At 32.8% G+C, this 20,654-nt stretch overlaps 1 protein-coding gene across 13 annotated transcripts in view; it reads left to right on the top strand.

Annotated features, from left to right (window-relative positions):
- Positions 1 to 20,654, top strand: part of tbc1d9b (TBC1 domain family member 9b) — an 89,339-nt gene that overhangs the window by 13,243 nt on the left and 55,442 nt on the right. For 2 of the 13 annotated variants that reach the window (XR_015507029.1, XM_087281036.1), the window contains exons 11-23: positions 2,102 to 2,219; positions 4,626 to 4,828; positions 5,128 to 5,210; positions 6,373 to 6,502; positions 6,969 to 7,067; positions 7,140 to 7,208; positions 9,069 to 9,309; positions 10,811 to 10,876; positions 11,255 to 11,326; positions 13,414 to 13,464; positions 13,730 to 13,789; positions 13,882 to 13,979; positions 14,624 to 15,248. Coding sequence is in view for 6 of the 13 variants with exons in the window: in XM_087281036.1 (XP_087137162.1) it covers positions 2,102 to 2,219; positions 4,626 to 4,828; positions 5,128 to 5,210; positions 6,373 to 6,502; positions 6,969 to 7,067; positions 7,140 to 7,208; positions 9,069 to 9,309; positions 10,811 to 10,876; positions 11,255 to 11,326; positions 13,414 to 13,464; positions 13,730 to 13,789; positions 13,882 to 13,979; positions 14,624 to 15,244 (1,911 nt within the window). In the remaining 7 variants the exon portion in view is untranslated. Of the gene's footprint in view, positions 1 to 2,101; positions 2,220 to 4,625; positions 4,829 to 5,127; positions 5,211 to 6,372; positions 6,503 to 6,968; positions 7,068 to 7,139; positions 7,209 to 9,068; positions 9,310 to 10,810; positions 10,877 to 11,254; positions 11,327 to 13,413; positions 13,465 to 13,729; positions 13,790 to 13,881; positions 13,980 to 14,623; positions 19,495 to 20,654 lie in introns of those variants that run through there. The other 11 variants (XM_087281035.1, XM_087281039.1, XM_087281037.1 and 8 more) reach the window with 9 other exon arrangements.

Raw genomic sequence — 20,654 nt, forward strand, 5'->3', positions numbered from 1 at the left:
ACACACACACACACAAACACACAGATATAGGCTCACACACACAGACATACACTCTAACATGCACACGCACACACAATCATGTTCATACACACATACTAATGCAGTCCCACAATCACACACACACACACACACACACACGTGCACACACACGTGCACACACTCGTGCACTCTCTCGTGTGCACAAATAAACATTCTCACATGCGCACACACACACACACAAAAACACAGATATAGGCTCACACACACAGACATACACTCTAACATGCACACACACACACACAATCATGTGCATACACACATACTAATTTAGTCCCACAATCACACACACACACACATGCACACACACAGACATGCACTCTCACATGTGCACAAATAAACATTCTCACATGCGCACACACACACACACACACACACACACACAAACACACACAAGCACACAGATATAGGCTCACACACACAGACATACACTCTAACATGCACACGCACACACAATCATGTGCATACACACATACTAATTTAGTCCCACAATCACACACACACACACACACACACACACACACGTGCACACACACAGACATGCACACACACAGACATGCACTCTCACATGTGCACAAATAAACATTCTCACATGCGCACACACACACACACACACACACAAACACACACAAACACACAGATATAGGCTCACACACACAGACATACACTCTAACATGCACACGCACACACAATCATGTGCATACACACATACTAATGCAGTCCCACAATCTCACACACACACACAAACACACACACACACACACACACGTGCACACACACGTGCACTCTCACGTGTGCACAAATAAACATTCTCACATGCGCACACACACACACACACACACAGACAGACAGACATACACACTCAAATGGATAGACACACACACATACACTCACATGCACGCACGCACGCAAATTCACATACGCAGACATTGTAACTCACACACAAAACACACTTACGCACAGTCACACACACGCACACTTATACACACTCTAACTCTCACACATTTATGCAGTCACACAGACACACATTCACATTAATACACACACTAATGCAGTCACACAATCACACACACAGACATGCACTCTCACTAATGCACAAACATACATGCACGCACACACACTCACACGCACACAGACAGACATACCCTCTCAAATGGATAGACACGCATACACTCTCACATGCACGCACCCAAAGTCACATACACGGACATTGTAACTCACACACTTACGCACACATACACAGACAGACACACAGTCACACTTATATACACACACCGTAACACTCACACATTCACGCAGTCACACACAGACACACATTCACATTCATACACACTAATGCAGTCACACAATCACACACACAGACATGCACTCTCAATAATGCACAAACATACATGCGCTCACACACACACGCACACACACAGAAAAACATACACTCTCAAATGAATAGACATGCACACACTCAGTCACATACACAAACAGACATGTGACACACACAAAACACACTTATGCACACACACGCAGTTATGCATTTATATTCACACACAGTCACACTCTCTCTCTCTCTCTCTCTCGCTCTCTTAAACAGACACACACACACATGCGCGCACACGCACAGTCGCCCCAAAAAATATCTGGAAACTCAAACCACAGTTATCTAAACATGTCATCATCACAGTGTTCCTGTGTCACTTATAAACACGCAATAAGAGGGATGACATGAGAGAGAGATGATTTACTGCCTTTCCCATCATATATTACAGCAGACATTACAGATCATGTTGAAAAATCATTTAAAAATTAAATAATGCGTAATAATTACATAATAAAAAAATATTAATAATAATAATTAGCCAGTTCTAGAGTAACCGGGGATTGTATAATGTCGCTCTTTTTGTTGGTTGTTGCTAGAAGGGATGCAGCTTCAGCTGGAATTTACAGAGAATTATTTGAACTATTCATTAAATTATCCAAAAATTGTCTCTTATTAACGTCTAAGTTTAACCCTGTGTGGCTGTCTGTGTCTCTGCATGTCTCTGTGCTTGTGTGTCTGTGTGTGTGTCTCCAGGCGATGAACATCGTGACGTCAGTGTTGTTGTTGTACTGCACTGAAGAGGAGGCGTTCTGGCTGCTGGTGGCGCTGTGTGAGCGGATGCTGCCCGACTATTACAACACTCGAGTTGTAGGTCAGTCACATTCACACACTCGCAAATCTTTTTTTAATGAAGTAAACCCATGCTAAAGAGATGTTAAGCAAAGATTTTTTTATCGTATCGTACGTTACAAATCTCATCTACTTTATCTTGATTTTTTTTTTTTGGTTGTGGTTTTTTGTTGTATTTTTTTCCTATTCATTTTGAATGCCTTTGTATATCATATTTTATCATATCATATGTATGTACCATATCACATACCTTAGGACATATCATATCACATCACATATTATACATATCATAACATGAGAGATGAATACGAGATAAATAATATGATTTTTGATATTATATATATATATATATATATATATATATATATATATATATATATATATATATATATGAAATATATATATATATATATATATATATATATTATATATATATATATATATATATATATATATTATATATATATATATATATATATTATATATATATATATATATATATATATATATATATATATATATATATATATATGAAAAACTTGTATATAAATACATATATTTTTATATACATACTGTATGTGATGTGATATGTAAAATAAAAATAAAAAATAAAATAAAAATAGATTTATGAATAATCAATTGTAAATGTTTATCTTTAATTATGGTGGATGTTTGCAAGATTATTCTAATATATATATATATATATATATATATATATATATATATATATATATATATATATATATATATATATATATATATATATATAAAAACTTGTATATAAATACATATTTTTATATACATACTGTATGTGATGTGATATGTGAGATGTGATATCATAGCTCATATAATGTATCATCATGTACCATGTTAAAAAATAAGATATATGCAATATGACATTTGGGATTAGTTATGGTATTATATGCGATATGATATTTGATGGATGTGTAATATTATGTGATGTAATATTTGGTAGATATGATATGAAGTGATTAGAATAGGATGTGATGTGATGTGATATGATAGGTTGTGATGTGATAGGATAGGATAGGATCTGACGTTTTGAGATAGGATGTGATGTGATAGGATGTGATGTTATGGTATAGGATGTGACAAGATGTGGTGTAATGTGATAAGATGTGATGTGAAGTTATAGGATGTGATGTTTCGGGATAGGATGCGATGTGATATGTGATGTGATGTGATTGGATAGGATGTGATAAGATGTGATGTAATGTGATCTGGTAGGATGTGAAGGTATGGGATAGGATGTGATGTGGTAGGATTTGATGTGATATGATAGGATGTGATGTGATAGGATGTGATGTGGTAGGATTTGATGTGATATGATAGGATGTGATGTGATAGGATGTGAAGTGGAAGGATGTGATGTGATATAATGTGATAGGATGTGATGTAATGTGACAGGATAGGATGTGATGAGATGTGATGTGATAGGATAGGATGTGAGGTTATGGGATAGGATATGATGTGATAGGGATGTGAAGTGATAGGATGTGATGTATTGTAATAGGATGTGATGTAACGTGATAAGATGTGATAGGATAGGGTGTGATAAGTTGTGATGTGATAGGATGGGATGTGATAAAATGTGATAGGATAGGGTGTGATAAGCTGTGAGGTGATAGGATAGGGTGTGATAACCTGTGAGGTGATAGGATAGGGTGTGATAAGCTGTGAGGTGATAGGATAGGGTGTGATAAGATGTGATGTGATAGGATGTGATGTAATGTGATCAGATAGGATGTAATAAGATGTGATGTGATAGGATGTTATATAATGTGATCGGATAGGATTTGATAAGAAGATGTGGTAGGATGTGATGTGATGTGAAGTTTTGGGATAGAATGGGATGTAATATGTGATAGGATGTGAAGTGGTAGGATGTAATGTTATATGATAGGATGTGATTTGATAGGATAGGATATGATGTTATGGGATAGGATGTGATATAATAGGATGTTAAATAATGGGATAGAATGTGATGTGATATGTCATAGGGTGTGATAAGATGTGATGTAATCGAATAGGATGTGATAAGATGATGTGGTAGGATGTGATATGAAAGGATGTGAAGTGGAAGGATGTGATAGGATAGGGTGTGATAAGATGTGATGTGATAGGATGTGATGTGATGTAATGTAGTCGGATAGGATGTGATAAGATGATGTGATGTGATAGGATAGGGTGTGATGTTTTGGGATAGGATGTGATGTGATATGTAATAGGATGTGATGTGATGTGATAGGATGTAATGTGATATGTGATGTGATTTGCTATGCGATAGGATGTGTTGTAATATAATAGGATGGGATGTGAAAAGATGTGATGGGATAGGATGTGATGTGAAAGGATAGGATGTGATGTGATCTGTTCTGTTCTGATTTGTTCTGTTATATCCCATCAGGAGCACTGGTAGATCAGGGTGTGTTTGAGGAGCTGACGCGTGAGTGTTTGCCGCTGCTGTATGAACACATGCAGGATCTGGGCGTGATCTCCACCATCTCGCTGTCCTGGTTCCTCACACTCTTCCTCTCCGTCATGCCATTCGACAGCGCTGTGCTGCTGGTCGACTGCTTCTTCTACGAGGGCATCAAAGTCATCTTCCAGGTGCGCATTAGCAGCTCTTTTACATACATACAGGAATTTTTCTTTATTTTTATTACAGAAATAGAATGTAATTATCATCTAAAATCAATCAAGGTCTTAAAGATCTAATTAATCTTAATTCTTCAGTTAGATTTCAGAAACATCTCATTTAAATTGTACATGTTATGTATTTGAATGTAAGTTATTTTCCAAATATTTCTTAAGAGTTAAGTAAGAAGATTTCTTTGACACATTTTAAACATAATAGTTTTCATTTCTAATAACTAATCACTTTAACTTTTGTTTTGTTTTGTTTTCAGGTGTCATTAGCTGTGCTACATGCTAACATGGATCAACTGCTGTCCTGTTCAGATGAAGGAGAAGCCATGACTATTCTGGGCCGGTGAGACTGACTAAATAATAAAGCATGATATAGTTGATCGCATAAACAAACAAATTGTGACACATTATCATTTTAATAGTTTTGAATTTTACATTAGCATTAACCAAAGAATGACTTTTGTCTACCTTTACACTTTTACAGCATCCCTTCAGAGCTTCATCATTCATTCATTCATTCATTTTCATTCGGCTTTGATTTGTCAGGGGTTGCCACGTAGTGGAATGAACTGCCTAGCTCCATCATATTATGATTAATCATTACATATATATATATATATATATATATATATATATATATATATATATATATATATATATATATATATATATATATATATATATATATATGTATATATATATATTAGAATAATCTTGCAAACATCCAGCATAATTAAAGATAAACATTTACAATTGATTATTCATAAATCTATTTTTATTTTATTTTTTATTTTTATTTTTTATATTTCATTTTTTATTTAATTTATTTACTTATTTAGTCACTTAATTTTATTTATTATATTTATCATTTTTATAGATATATTAAATGTTTTATTTTATTTTTACATTTTATTTATTTAATTTTTCACTTATTTTTATTAATATTTTTTTGATATTTTATTTTAATTATTTAATTTTATTTATTAATTTATTTAATTTCATATTACTATTATTATTATTATTATTATTTAAATTTGTATTTATTTATTTATTCATTTATTTTTATTTATTTAGTTTTTTATTCTTTATATTTAGAATTTTTTTTTAGTTTAGTTTAGTTTAGTCACCAGACTTTATTGTTCATTTCCAGAACCTTTGCTTTCTCTGTCCCGCAGTGATGAATTGATCTAAAGTCTTTATTTTTATTCGTTTATCTCACAGTTTCAGTCGAGTTTTTTAAAACTACAGAAAAACTTATAATAAAACACAGCATTTATAAGCAATCCCACTAAGACTTACTTGGAGTTTCAGAGTAAAGCATTATTAGTGCTAGGCAGTAAGTAATCGTGATTAATCGCATTCGAAATAAAAGTGTGTTTTGAGATATTATATTTGTTTGTACTGTGTTTATTTATTATGTAAGTGATGTGACTATTGCGGATTGTGATATCGATGCTCAATATGGTATTGTTCAGCCGTAGTTTGTGTCTGTTTGTGTCCTGCAGGTATCTGGATAATGTTGTGAATAAGCAGACCGTTTCTCCACCCATTCCCCACCTTCACGCCCTGTTGACCAGTGGCAACAACCCTCCACCTGAGATCGACGTCTTTGAGCTCATTAAAGCGTCCTATGAGGTGAGTAAATAAATATAGAATTATAAAAAAACTAATAACTAACATTGTAAACATCTTTATAGAAGTTCACATTGTTGTCGCAAATTAAATATAATACAGAAAACATGACTTAAATGTGTTCCAGTACATCAGATATTATTTAAGTCATTCAATTATACTTCTCCAGTTAATAATTGGTTTCTCCAGTCCACCATTTTTGTAGTTTATTAACACCTTTTGCCCGCTTTTGTAGTTCTAAATGACTTCTAAAACAAAATATATTCTCTGGCCAGTGATAGCCATTAGCATTAGCACAGATATTCCCTTTTAAATTTCTTCCAGAAGTAGTAGATCAGCTTTGGATTTAATTGGATTATGATTTGGGACACGATTGTTTTATTTTCGGCTACTGGGAAAGTATGTGATTTGGAACGCAGCCGCAGTGTTGCTCTTCTTAACTCAATGTGTTGTTTTTGTCTGAATGCAGAAGTTCGGGAGTCTGCGCGCTGACGTCATTGAACAGATGAGGTTCAAGCAAAGGTTAAAGGTCATCCAGTCGCTTGAAGACACAGCCAAGAGGAGTGTGGTAAGTGTGTGGACATCAGGAGATTATATATCACGATTGTAATCAGCTATAATGCATGATTGTGTTGTTCAGGTGAGAGCGATCATGACTGAGTCTGCTTTTACCATCGAGGAGCTGGAGGAGCTCTATGTACTTTTCAAGGTAAGATAATTGGCAAAACACATTTATTTATTTATTAGTAATTAAGTATATGTAATTAATTTAATATAAGTAATTAATATTTATATTATTTTATGTAAATGGACAATGTTTTTATCTATGTATTTATATTTTAAAGAAAGTACCTGAGTGTATTTAGGAAATTTTGTTTAGTTTTAATGTTAAATATTTAATTAATGTTTTTAAATAACTAATAACCGACTCTTAAAATTAAAAAAGTATTAATAATAATTGCAAGAATTATTGATTTAACAGTTTTTCATGAGCATAGCCTTGCTGCAACTGCTATTTATCTATTAAGTGAATATGTATGTATAATAAGATGTTATTTTTTCCAAAATATGTAGTGCTCATTTCATATTTTATCAATAATTATCAAAGTAATACTAACGATATATTTTTATATATATATTTATTATATATTATTCCAGAGTTTAAATCAAATTTTATATCCACATATTTATTTATTATTTTTTCCTGCAATTTAATATCTATTTTAATTATAATATTAATAAAATATGATAGATTATAATTGGCGGCACTGTGGTTAGTACTGTCCCCTCACAGCAAGAAGGTCGCTGGTTTGAGTCCGGGCTGGGTCCGTTGGCGTTTCCGTGTTTGCATGTTCTCCCCGTGTTGGCGTGGGTTTCCTCCGGGTGCTTCGGTTTCCCCCACAGTCCAAACACATGCGCTATAGGGGAACTGATCAACTAAATTAGTATGTGAGTGTGTGTGAACGAGTGTGTGTGTGTGGGTGTTTCCCAGTACTGGGTTGCAACTGGAAGGGCATCCGCTGTGTAAAACATATGCTAAATAAGTTGGCGGTTCATTCTGCTGTGGCGACCACTAATGAATAAAGGGACTAAGCCAGAGGAAAATGATTGAATACAGTTTACAATGTACTTTAATGTCACTCACAATAAAAACATATTAATATAATACAGTGGAGTTCTAAAAATATTTTATTGCAAATTAATTTAAAGGGAGCTAATGATATTGATGTTAAAAATGTTTTTAAGAAATGTAACTATTTAGTCTGACCAAACAATTTTTCCAGAAGAAAATAAGTTATAGGAAATACTTTGAAAAATGTCCTTAATGTGAATATATATATATATATATATATATATATATATATATATATATATATATATATATATATATATATATATATATATATATATATATATATAAAGAATATTAATTTCAGAGTAGGGCTAATCATTTTGACTTTAACTGTTTATACACACATACACACACTAATATTGCATGCTGTCATCGTGTCCAGCTGCCATTATGTATGTAATCGTGCGCATGTAAAGTTGAAGTCAGAATTATTCACCCCCTTTAAATTTGTGTTTCTTTTTTAAATATTTGCCAAATGATGTTTAACAGAGCAAGGAAATTTTCACAGTATGTCTGATAATATTTTTTCTTCTGGAGAAAGTCTTATTTGTTTTATTTCGGCTTGAATATTAGCAGTTTTCAATTTTTTAAACACCATTTTAAGGACAAAATTATTAGCCCCTTTAAGCTACTAATTTATATACAATCACTTGCCTAATTACCCTAACCTGCCTAGTTAACCTAATTAACCTAGTTAAGCCTTTAAATGTCACTTTAAGCTGTATAGAAGTGTCTTGAAAAAATATTTAAAAATATTATTTACTGTCATCATGGCAAAGATGAAAGAAATCAGTTATTAGAGATGAGTTATTAACACTATTATGATTAGAAATGTGTTGAAAGAATCTTCTCTCCGTTAAACAGAAATTGGGAAAAAATAAACAGGTGGGCTAATAATTCTGACTTCAACTGTATATGTGTGTGTGTTTTTCCCAGGCGAAGCACATCATGAGTTGTTACTGGGGTGCGAGCAGCACGCCGGCGGAGCGCCACGACCCGAGTCTGCCGTATCTGGAGCAGTACCGCATAGACTGTGGGCAGTTCGTCCAGCTCTTCTCGGCTCTGGCTCCATGGAGCTGCGGCCTGCACACGCACACACTGTCCAGCCGCCTCTTCCGTCTGCTCGACCACAACAAAGACTCGCTCATCAACTTCAAAGAGTTCGTCACCGGACTCAGTGCGTACATCAGCAAAATACCTTACACCCATTTCATTCAGTCAGGTTTAAAATCATAATAAGCAGAATGAGCGTTATTCGGCAAGTATGCACACACACAGGAGTTACTAATTGTGGTTTACAGGAGCTTAAGGGTAAATACACACACACGCACACACACACACACACACATACATGCATGCATACACGCATACATACACTCATACAAACGTGCATGCATACACACATGCGTACACACATACATGCGTTTACACATACATTCATACATGCACACACACATACATACATACATACATACACACTTACATATGTATACACATGCATACATACACGCATGCACATACATGCATACTTACACATACATACAAACAAACGCACAAGAATACATACAACGCATAGATACATGCAGAAACACATACATGCATACACAGATACATAAGGACATTTAAATAAGTGAAAGTAAAATAAACAATAAAATATATATTATATCTAGATGATTTTTGTGCAATATGTGCATTATTGACTGAAAGAAAATACAAATAAGTGGCTTCATTGGTTAACGAAACTATAAACAGTAAGGGTATATAATAAAATAAATGATAATATAATGTAGTGTAATATAATATTATGTAATATAATAAAATGTACTGTAGTTTAATAGTGTCCTATAATATAATATAATATAATATAATATAATATAATATAATATAATATAATATAATATAATATAATATAATATAATTCAATTTAATATAATATAATATAATATAATATAATATAATATAATATATTTTAATATAATATAATAATATAAATTAAACTAATATAATATTATAATTTAATATAATATTTTTTGATATAATATAATATAATATAATAATATATTTTAATATAGTTTAATCTAATACAGTATAATATATTTTAATATAATATAATATAATAATATAAATTAAATTAATATAATAATATAATTTAATATAATATATTTTTCATATAATATAATATATTTTAATATAATTCAATTTAATATAATATATTTTAATATAATAATATAAATTAAATTAATATAATAATACAATTTAATATATTTTAATTTAATTTAATACAATATAATATATTTTAATATAATATAATAATATAAATTAACTTAATATAATATAATTTAATATAATATATTTTAATATAATATAATAAAATAATTTAATATATTTTAATATAATTAAATTTAATATAATATAATATTATATATTTTTAATATAATATAATATAATAATATAAATTCAATTAATATAGTAATATAATATAATATAATATAATATAATATAATATTATATAATATAGTATAATAATTTAATATAATAATTTAATATAATAATTTAATATAATATAATGATGTCACTGAATCAAATAAATGTAGTCTTGATGAGCAGAAGAGACAAAGAGTAATAAACTTCAGCATCTTCGTCAGTTCTGAGCCGTCTTGTTTGTTTCTCTGGGTCAGGTGGGATGTATCATGGAGATATGACGGAGAAATTGAAGCTCCTCTACAAGCTGCACCTGCCTCCGGGTATGTGTACAGTCACACAACACTTTCATTTAACAGAACACAGCGAGAGTGCAGCAGAGTCCGCACAATGACAGTGACAGTGTTTATTAGTGCTTCATTAGTATCAATTGAGGAAGTGCGTGTGTGTCTGTGTGTGTGTGAACAACAGCACGGCATGAGGAAACCAGATCACTACTCTCAGCAAACACTTATCTCTCTTTGTGTGTATACCTATGAATGTGTGTGTGTGTGTATGCGGCTTACTAAAGTGAGAAAACTAGCACATTTGTTGTTCCTGTTCTGCATGTGTGAAGAAGACAGGACGTGTGTGTTTGCCTGTTTGTGTAGAGGGTGTGTATGTGAGTGTAATTTAAATGAGTCGATGTTGTGTTTCTGAAGCGTTGTGTCCAGAGGAAGCAGAGTCTGCACTGGAGGCCACACAGTTCTTCACTGATGACGATACACCTCAGGGTAAACACAAACACACACAAAAGCATGCATATACACACTTATATTATAAACACAAGCATGCATAGATGCAATATATACTCACACATGCATGCACCCCTCGCACACACAGATGTGCATACACACACACACACATATGTATAAATATACAGATGCATATGCACACATACATACACGTTAATGTGGGCACACAGCACAAACATAAATGTATACATGTACATATACACACACACGCATAAACACTCATATGCACACGGCATATATAAATATGTATATATAAAATTGACTGTATAATCGTGTGTGCATATAAGTGTTCAGGTGTGTATAAGTGCATGTGTACGTTCATATTTATCTGTAGGTGTGTTTCTGTAATCTTATTTTTCTTCAGGGGAGTCGTATTCTGCTGATATTGGGCTTGTATTTGTTTTAACACTGAGTGAATATTTAGTTTATTCAGAACAACGAATCTCAACAGTTTTAATTGTTGCTCAGCTCTTTCTTTAAATCTCAATAGTTTCTTCCTAATGAACATGTTTGCCTGTTCTGATCTCACCTGCATGTTGCTGTGAATGGTTCAGTCCAGACGGAAAACTACAGAACACCTTTATTCTTATTTAACTAATACTGCTCTTTCTTTCTTTCTTTTCTTTCTTTCTTTCTTTCTTTCTTTCTTTCTTTCTTTCTTTCTTTCTTTCTTTCTTTCTTTCTTTCTTTCTTTCTTTCTTCTTTTTGTCTTTTTTTCTTTCTGTTTGTCTTAATTTTCTTTTTAACTCTTTTCTTTTCTTTCTGTTGTTTTATCTGTTTCCTTTTTCTTTTGCTTCTTTTTGTGGCTCTTTCTTTCTTTCTTTCCTTTTTTGACTTTTTTCTTTATTTAATTTTCTCTTTTTCTTTTCTTTATTTTTTGCTTTTTTGTGGCTCTTTTTCTTTTTTGTCTTTCCCCTTTTTTCTTTCCTTTTATCCTTTTTTTGTTTTTTATGTCTTTCCATTCCCTTTTTCTTTTTGCCTCTTTCTTTACTTTCTCTTTTCTTTTCTTTTCTTTTCTTTTCTTTTTTCGGTCATATTATTTTCTTCTTTTTGCTCTTTCCTTTCTTTTCTTTTTTTCTTTCTTTTTGACTTTTTATTTATTTGATTTTCTCTCCTTTTCTTTTATTTCTTTTTTTCTCCTGTATTTTCCCCTTTTTCTTTCTCACCTTTTATCTTTCTTTTCATATTTTCTTATTATTATATTATATTATTCTTATTTCCTTTTCTCTTTCTTTGTTTTCCTTTGCTTCTTTCTTTTCCTTTTTGTTTCTTTTAATTTTTCCTTTTTTTATTCTTTTTGACTTTTTATTTATTTAATTTTCTCTTTTTCTTTTCTTTTCTTTTTTTCATTGCTTCTTTCTTTACTCTTTCTTTTTTTCTTCTTTTTTATTTGCTTTTTTCTTCGGCTCTTTTTTCGCCTTTTCCCCTTCTCTTTCTTTCCTTTTATCTTTCCTTTTCTTTTTATCTTTCTTCTTTTTAATTTATTTTTCTTTTCGTAATGTTTTTTCCTTTTCTCTTTGCTTCTTTCTTCTCCTTTTTCTTTCTTATTTTTGTTTTTCTTTTTATTTGCTTCTTTTTTGCTCTTTCTTTTTTCTTTCTTTTTGACTTTTTTTCTTTAATTTTCTCTCTTTTTATTTTCTTTTCTCTTTCATTTGGCTCTTTCTTTTTCTTTTCTATCTTCCCGTTTCTCTTTCTTTGCTTTTATCTTTCCTTTTCTTTTTATCTTTCTTTTTTATTTCTTCCTTTTTCATAATTTTTTTCTTTTCTTTTTGCTTCTTTCTTTCTTTCTTTCTTTCTTTGCTTGTTTTTTGCTCTTTTCTTTTTTTCTTGACTTTTTAACTTTTTGTTCTTTTTTTTCTTTTCTCTTTTCTTTGGCTCTTTTTTTTCTTTTCTGTCTTCCGCTTTTTCTTTCTTGCCTTTTACGTCTATTTTATTTATATTTCTTTTTGTTATTTTTTCTTTTCCTTCTTTCCTTTCTTTTGCTCATTCTGTCTTTCTTTTTTGCTCTCTCTCTCTCTCTCTCTCTCTCTCTCTATCTTGCTCTCTCTCTCATCTCATCACTCCAGATCCTCCCTTCCTGTCTCATCTGGACTTCCTGGCACAGGAAGTGACCTCAGGTTTGTGTCTGTGTTTCTCTGATGGGGTTTTTGAGTGTTTCTTTATTTTCATCTCCGCCTCTGCTGTCAGCTCAGGTGTTTTCCCAGGCTGCATCATTTCACCTGCACACTTTCACACGATTTTATCTCACCTTTGTGGTGTGTGTGTGTGTGGGTGTGTGTGTCTATAAGCATGCATCTTGAAGCCCTTCTGCTGGACACTTTACAGTGGTTTACTATGGCTGAAGGTGTTTATTAAATGAAAGCATGATTAATGTGTGAACAGGTGAAGAGCTGAAGGAGGCTGGAGACTCGGCAGCAGCCGGAGACACAGACGATAGGAAAGGTGAAGCACAAACAAACCATCAATGATTCCTCTTCATTACTGAGATGGTTATTATTGTCTCACCACCATCGCCTCGCGTGTGTGTTTTACAGAGGAAAAGCCGAAGGACTATAAATACTATCTGAGAATGTGGGCGAAAGAAAAAGAGCCAAAGAAAAAGAGCATCAAAGATCTGCCCCGGATGAACCAGGTGACTGATGTTCACCATTGAGGAGTCCAGTTTCTGACATTCATTCATTCATTTTCTTGCAAAAAAAGCAATGCATTTTTTAGCTATTGTCAGCAACATTTCAGTGAGTTTAACAGCATAATTATGCTGGAGGTTTGAATTTGTGTAATTGCCCAATAAACATATCTCTGGATCCAATGGATAATCAATTCCATGAATCTGTGATATAATATTGCCTAAATGCGCATTTTAATTGGATGTTTGATGTAATCTCAACCAAAACAAGAAGAGAGAGGGCGGGACATAGTAGCTCCTCCCCCGTTTTACAAAAACAGCCAATAGTGCCTTGTTTGATCACAGCTCTGCCAGTGAGAGTGTTTCACCTTAAGCGCATCAAATGAAAAGCCAATGAGAAGAAGGGGGCAGGGCATGTCAGAGACAATCAGCATCCGATTGGTTAGAAGATTTGATAAGACACTGAACCGAGAGGTGATTGATTCATTTAGGTGGAAGTGACAAGCTCTTCTAAGCGCGAATTTTGGAGCGCACTAGATTATAGATCTTCTTAAATCTCCTTAAATATGCTTACGAAAATCTTACTTTACGAGCCGTTTAATATAAAGTAGCACATAAATCTAATTCGGTCTAATTTCTGTGCATTTCAGGAGCAGTTCATCGAGATGTGCAAAACCCTGTACAACATGTTCAGCGAGGATCCGCTGGAGCAGGAGCTTTACCACGGCATCGCCACCGTGGCCAGTCTGCTACTGCGCATCGGAGAGGTGGGCAAGAAATTCACAAACAACGGCAGCAAGAAAGCCGAAGCCCCGGCGGACGCTTCTCAGCCTGAAAAAGAAGACTCATCTGGGGAGGGCGGATCAGGGCTGTCCCTGGTGTCCAAGGCCCTGGCGGAGGCTCAGATGGAGACACCTCCACCCACTGCCAATGGATCTGACGAGGAAGCAAAAGACGACACCTCCGTCTCATCCTACTCTGTGGTCAGCGCTGGGTCGTTGCAGTGTGAAGATATAGCCGACGACACTGTTCTGATTGGCTGTGTAGGCGGAGAAGGGGCAGGGCGTAGGCGGGGCAGCGCGCCGGATGCTGATTGGTCCATCACGTTCGAGCAGGTTTTAGCATCCTTCCTTACTGAAGCCTCATTGGTCGACTACTTTGAGAAAAAGCACGACATCCAGAGCAAGATAACGGCATGCAAATCACTGAGAGCCGTGGAGAGACAGACAAGTTCATCCAGCGATCACGATTTCTCTCTGAACACACACTGATGAGGTATTAAAGCATGCATGAACATGTAAACACACACATATTCATGCAAAGCAAATGAGTGTGTGTGTGTGTGTGTCCTCGTGCTACAATGCAGAAATTGTGTTTTATTTGTTAGCTCAGTGCATTTGTCTTGCTTTCCAGTACTAATGTGTTTACGTTCTTAAAGGGGTAGTTCACCTGAAAATTAAATTAAAATGAATGCATCCGGATTTTAAGGGACAGATCACTTAAACATGACCTCATTGTTTATTTCCACTCATGTGGTTTTAAACCTTTGAGTTTTGTTCTTCTTATTAACACAAAAGAAGATGTTTTGAAAAAATGCTGGCACTTATTGACTTCCATAGCTGGATATATACTTCTATGGAAGTCAATTGGTGCCAAAAAGGTTTAAACATCTCCTTTTGTATACATAGGAAGAAAAAAATTAATTGGTTTAACATATTTGGTAGAAAGAAGTTTCCTTTAGGTGATGATGAAGAGTTCACCTCATAGTGTCTGTTTGCATGTGGTTTTAAACCTATGAGTTTCTTTCTTCTGTTGAACACAAAATATGTTTTGAAAAATGCTGGCACTTATTGACCTCCATAGCAGGATATAAGCTTCTATGGAAGTCAAATGGTGCCAAAAAAGTAAAACATATCCTTTTCTGTTCATAAAAAGAAACTCATTTGTTTAACATGTTTGGCAGAAGAAAGTGTCATTTAAGTGAAGATGAAGAGTTCACCTCATAGTGTCTGTTTGCATGTGGTTTTAAACCACTGAGTTTCTTCTGTTGATCACAAAAGAAGATGTTTTGAAAAATGCTGGCACTTATTGACTTCCATAGCAGGATATCAGCTTCTATGGAAGTCAATAAGTGCCAAAAAATGTAAAACATATCCTTTTGTGTTCATAAGAAGAAAGAAATTCATTGGTTTAACATGTTTGGCTGAAAGAAGTGTCCTTTAGGTGAAGATGAAGAGTTCACCTCATAGTGTCTGTTTGCATTCACTTGAAATCCATCTTAAAGAGACAGTACACAATAAACATTATCAAATGGTTTATTCTCACTCATGTGGTTTTAAACAACTAAGTTTCTTCTGTTGATCAAAAAAGAAAATGTTTTTAAAAATGCTGGCACTTATTTACTTCCATAGCTGGAAATAAGCTTCTATGGAAGTCAATTGGTGCCAAAAATGTAAAACATCTCCTTTTGTGTTCATAAGAAGAAAGAAACTCATTGGTTTAACATATTTGGCAGAAAGAAGTGAAGATGAAGAGTTCACCTCATAGTGTCTGTTCACATGTGGTTTTAAAACCACTGAGATTCTTCTGTTGATCACAAAAGATGATGTTTGGGAAAATTTTTGGCACTTATTGACTTCCATAGCAGGATATAAGCTCTATGGAGGTCAATAAGTGCCAAAAAATGTAAAACATCTCCTTTTGTGTACATAAAAAGAAAAAAACTCATCGGTTTTTAATCAAATGAGGGAGAATAAACAATGCTGTCATTTTTTTTTTTTTGTGTGTACTGTCCCTTTAAATCCAGATGCATTCATTTAAGGGAAGAATTAGGTCTAGTTTGCTTTAAAAATAATGCTTGAAATAAGAACAAAACGTGCCTAGTTTAAAAAATAAATAAATTTAAGCACACAAAAATAATTTTGCCTTCAATTCTTATCTTGATTTAAGAGCGTTTAGATGTTGATACTGGAAAATGTGACAGAAATACTGAGCAGGTCGCTTTTCCTGCAGTGCAGTAATAGTATCTGTGTCATAGATGTGTTTAAAAGGGGGTTATAGCTTATCACGCTCCTGGTTTTGCATCATTTGAACACATTTACTAGCAGGAATGGAGGATTATGGGATGTATATCTTCAGGACTTGCGTATATGAAACTCAGATCAACAAATGAATCGTCACACTAAACATAGGATTTGCACACTCGTCTTGAGTCCCCGGTTTGAATGAGTTTGTTTTTTTTCCTCACACTAAAAATGTCCGTCACTAATGCTTTCTTGCACGTTTGCTATAGCTGGATATATATATATGTTAGGATATCTCAGTGTATTTGGCAGAAAGAAGTGTCCTTTAGGTGAAGATGAAGAGTTCACCTCATAGTGTCTGTTTGCATTCACTTGAAATCCATCTTAAAGGGACAGTACACCCCAAAAAAAGTAATTTCCTCATCTTCCTTTTGCTCCAAACCTGTTTGAGCTTCTTCTTCTGTTGAACACAAAGGGAGAGATGCTAAAAAATGCTATTTAATTCCATTTTGTTCTGCTATGAGTGTCATTGTCAGCTTTTTTGCTTGTTTTACAGTACGTTCAACAGAGGAAAGAAGTTCACAACCACTTGAGTATGAGTTAATGAGGACGTTTGTAACACTATGCTTGAAGAGATGTTGATAAGACTGCCATGAAACCTGTATGATCATGTCATGAATGTGATTGAGATGTTATGCATGCTTATGACTACTGTTATTAGGTGTCATTCGCTCAGTTCTGGCATTTTAAAAGCAAAAATGACATTGTTTGTTATGACAACTTGACATAAACAAATGCATCACCGCCTATTTTTGTTTTTATGACAACTTGACATTACCAAGACAGCAAAACTTGTCATAAACATGATTGTAATAAAGCAATTATAATTACAGGATGAATTTTATAACAGCGTCATTAATATTTTTACAGTGGTACAAGCTGAGTTTGGCATTAAGATGTCATTAAATATTAATGACGCTGTTAAAAATTATTTGACAGAGTGATGACAGTTTTAATAAGACATTTTAATGACAAATACAGTGAAAATGTGATGGGAAAAACATGTATGACACAAATTCATGTTTATGACAGAGTTATGACAAGTTTGGTTGTCTTGATAATGTTAATTTGTTAACAAAACTGAGCAAATGACACTAAATAACAGGTGTCATAAGCATCTCATTCACGTTCATGCTTGTGTCATGATTATAACGGTCTTATAAACGGTCTTTCTAACTTTAAGTGTTACTAGAAACTTTTAATTTCAGGTGATCTGTCCCTTTAAAAAAATGGCATTTTTAAGTAGGTCATTGCCTTACTGGAACGATCAGATGTTTACCGCTAGCTGAGGAAGAAAAGTCGCACATGTTTGTTGTGGTTTTTGCGAATCGGTCATCATTGCGTTGGATGTTTGGTTGCCTGAATGTTCCCACTCATCCAAAACACAACATGTGAGAAAATGTAGCCTATTCTTTTAGCACTACTATGGCCTTTACAGCGTATGGTAGGACACGTTTCTAACTCATTCTCTCTGATGTTTGTGTAGTCAGGCCAGAGTAAGTACAATCATGGGCTTCATTCAGTAAACTAAAGCAGAGCCAGTTTGTTTACATCACTCATAAAAGCATGTGAGATTCAATTAAATATGTTGAGTTGAAATCAAATATTTTAATCTCATTTATTTTAATGACTTACATTTCTTAATATGCTTAATATTTTGCTTTAATTTAAAATATAAAACCTAGATTATAATTTTTTTTTATCTTAAATTTTGGGATTTTTTATTTTTTTGTCTGAATTAATGTAAATATTTCTGTTAACACACTTTATAACTACACACTGTCAGTCATTTAATAAGCATTAGCAAATAGTGAGTTCATTATCTGTTAAGGATTAACATTAATAGATGTAAGTAGGCAGTTTATACAAACGCTCTATTCTTGACTTATACGCACACTTAAAATGTGTTTAATAATTGTACTGTCATACTTTAATTATAATTTTTTCATGACTAAATTAAACATTGCAACATTTACAATCAGTTATTTAAATGAGATTCCGTTTTTTTTTAGATTATTTAGAATGCAAAAGTAAACGATTAATAAACTATTAAAATTAACATTTATATATTTTATTATTCAGGCATATACTAATAGTCAATTTGCATGTTAATAAATGCTTTATTAACTCAACTTCATCCAGTTTTGTGACCTAATCTAAAGCGAGGACTGTTTATGCTTTATAAATCTCTTATAAATGACAATTAAAGGCTCAGTTATATTCTAAACAGGAAAAAAGAAAATAAGCGACCTTATTCAATTCTATTCATTTAAAGATACAAAAATAAAATGTTAAATGAAATATAAATATAATAACTAAAATAAAATTACCGTACAATTTAGACATGGCTTAATAACGTTGAAATGATGTAATATAGTGTTAAATTATTATATTGCTTCATCCAATTTTTACAGTAATTTTATTCAGTGGCGCAAAAAGGGGGTATGCAGTATATGCGGCGCATAGGGGCGCCACACATGGGGGGGGGGCGCCATTGTGCCAAAACTATTTTTAAAATTACACTTATTAAAAGTTTTAAATAATAAAAATAAATAAATATGTTTTGTTAAAAAATGTATTTTGCATTTTATAAAAATATAACATTGTTATTGTGTAATTCAAAATCATTTAACACAATAACATGCAGTCACACAGCCGAAAGTGTTCATGTAGATGTAACTGTTTAGATTTGTTTTTATTTTTATTAAAATAAACTGTCAAATCATACATAATGTCAAAAGTTATAAGGTTAATCTGAAAATTTGTCTTCATTTATTATTAATTAATTAATTAAATTATTAGTTTGCCAAAATAAGAGGGATCACACAAAATTTGAACCCGCATACCCCTCAGTAAATGTGTAGTTGCGCCCCTGATTTTATTTTAAGATAATTGTCGTATCTTAGGGATTTACGAAGCATAAATAGTCCTCACCTAAGATTGGGTCACAAAACTGCATCAAGTTGTGTTAAAAAAGCATTTATAAACATACATAGGAACCCTTACTACACACTATACATTTACTATTATATACAAGATGTATAAACAAGTTGATTTCAATAGTTTATTAATCATTCACTTATTCTGAATGATGTTAAAAACCTTCAACTACTCTTAAATACAACGGGTTTGTCAATAATACCATACTTAATTTAGTAATGAAAGATAAATCACTCAAAAATATGAAAATACAATCACACAACAAGTCAAGAATTTGTTTTATATTATAAACTGCTTACTAACGTTTATTAATGTAGAGTTAATGCTTTACAGAAAATGCATTTACTATATGCCATTGCTTAAAAAATGCTTCAAAGTGTGAAATAATGCAATGTTTAATTTAGTCTTGAAAAATTAATCAGCAACAAAGTATGAAAGTACAATAATTAAAAATCAGGAATACAGCATTTGTGTCTGCAGTGCAGTTATAGATGGAAGGTAAATCCTGCCAATTTTAAATAAATCAAATAAACATTGGAAATGAAAATGAAAATCAGATTAACAATTTCATTTTAAAACACTGTTCGCAAAATATCTGCCAAAATTGAAAACGAAATGAAATTATTTAATTTTCATTTTCACTTTGACAATACATCGT

The sequence above is a fragment of the Danio rerio genome, chromosome 14 (assembly GCF_052040795.2).
Source record: "Danio rerio strain M-AB ecotype USA chromosome 14, GRCz13ab, whole genome shotgun sequence".
Classification (NCBI taxonomy): Eukaryota; Metazoa; Chordata; class Actinopteri; order Cypriniformes; family Danionidae; genus Danio; species Danio rerio.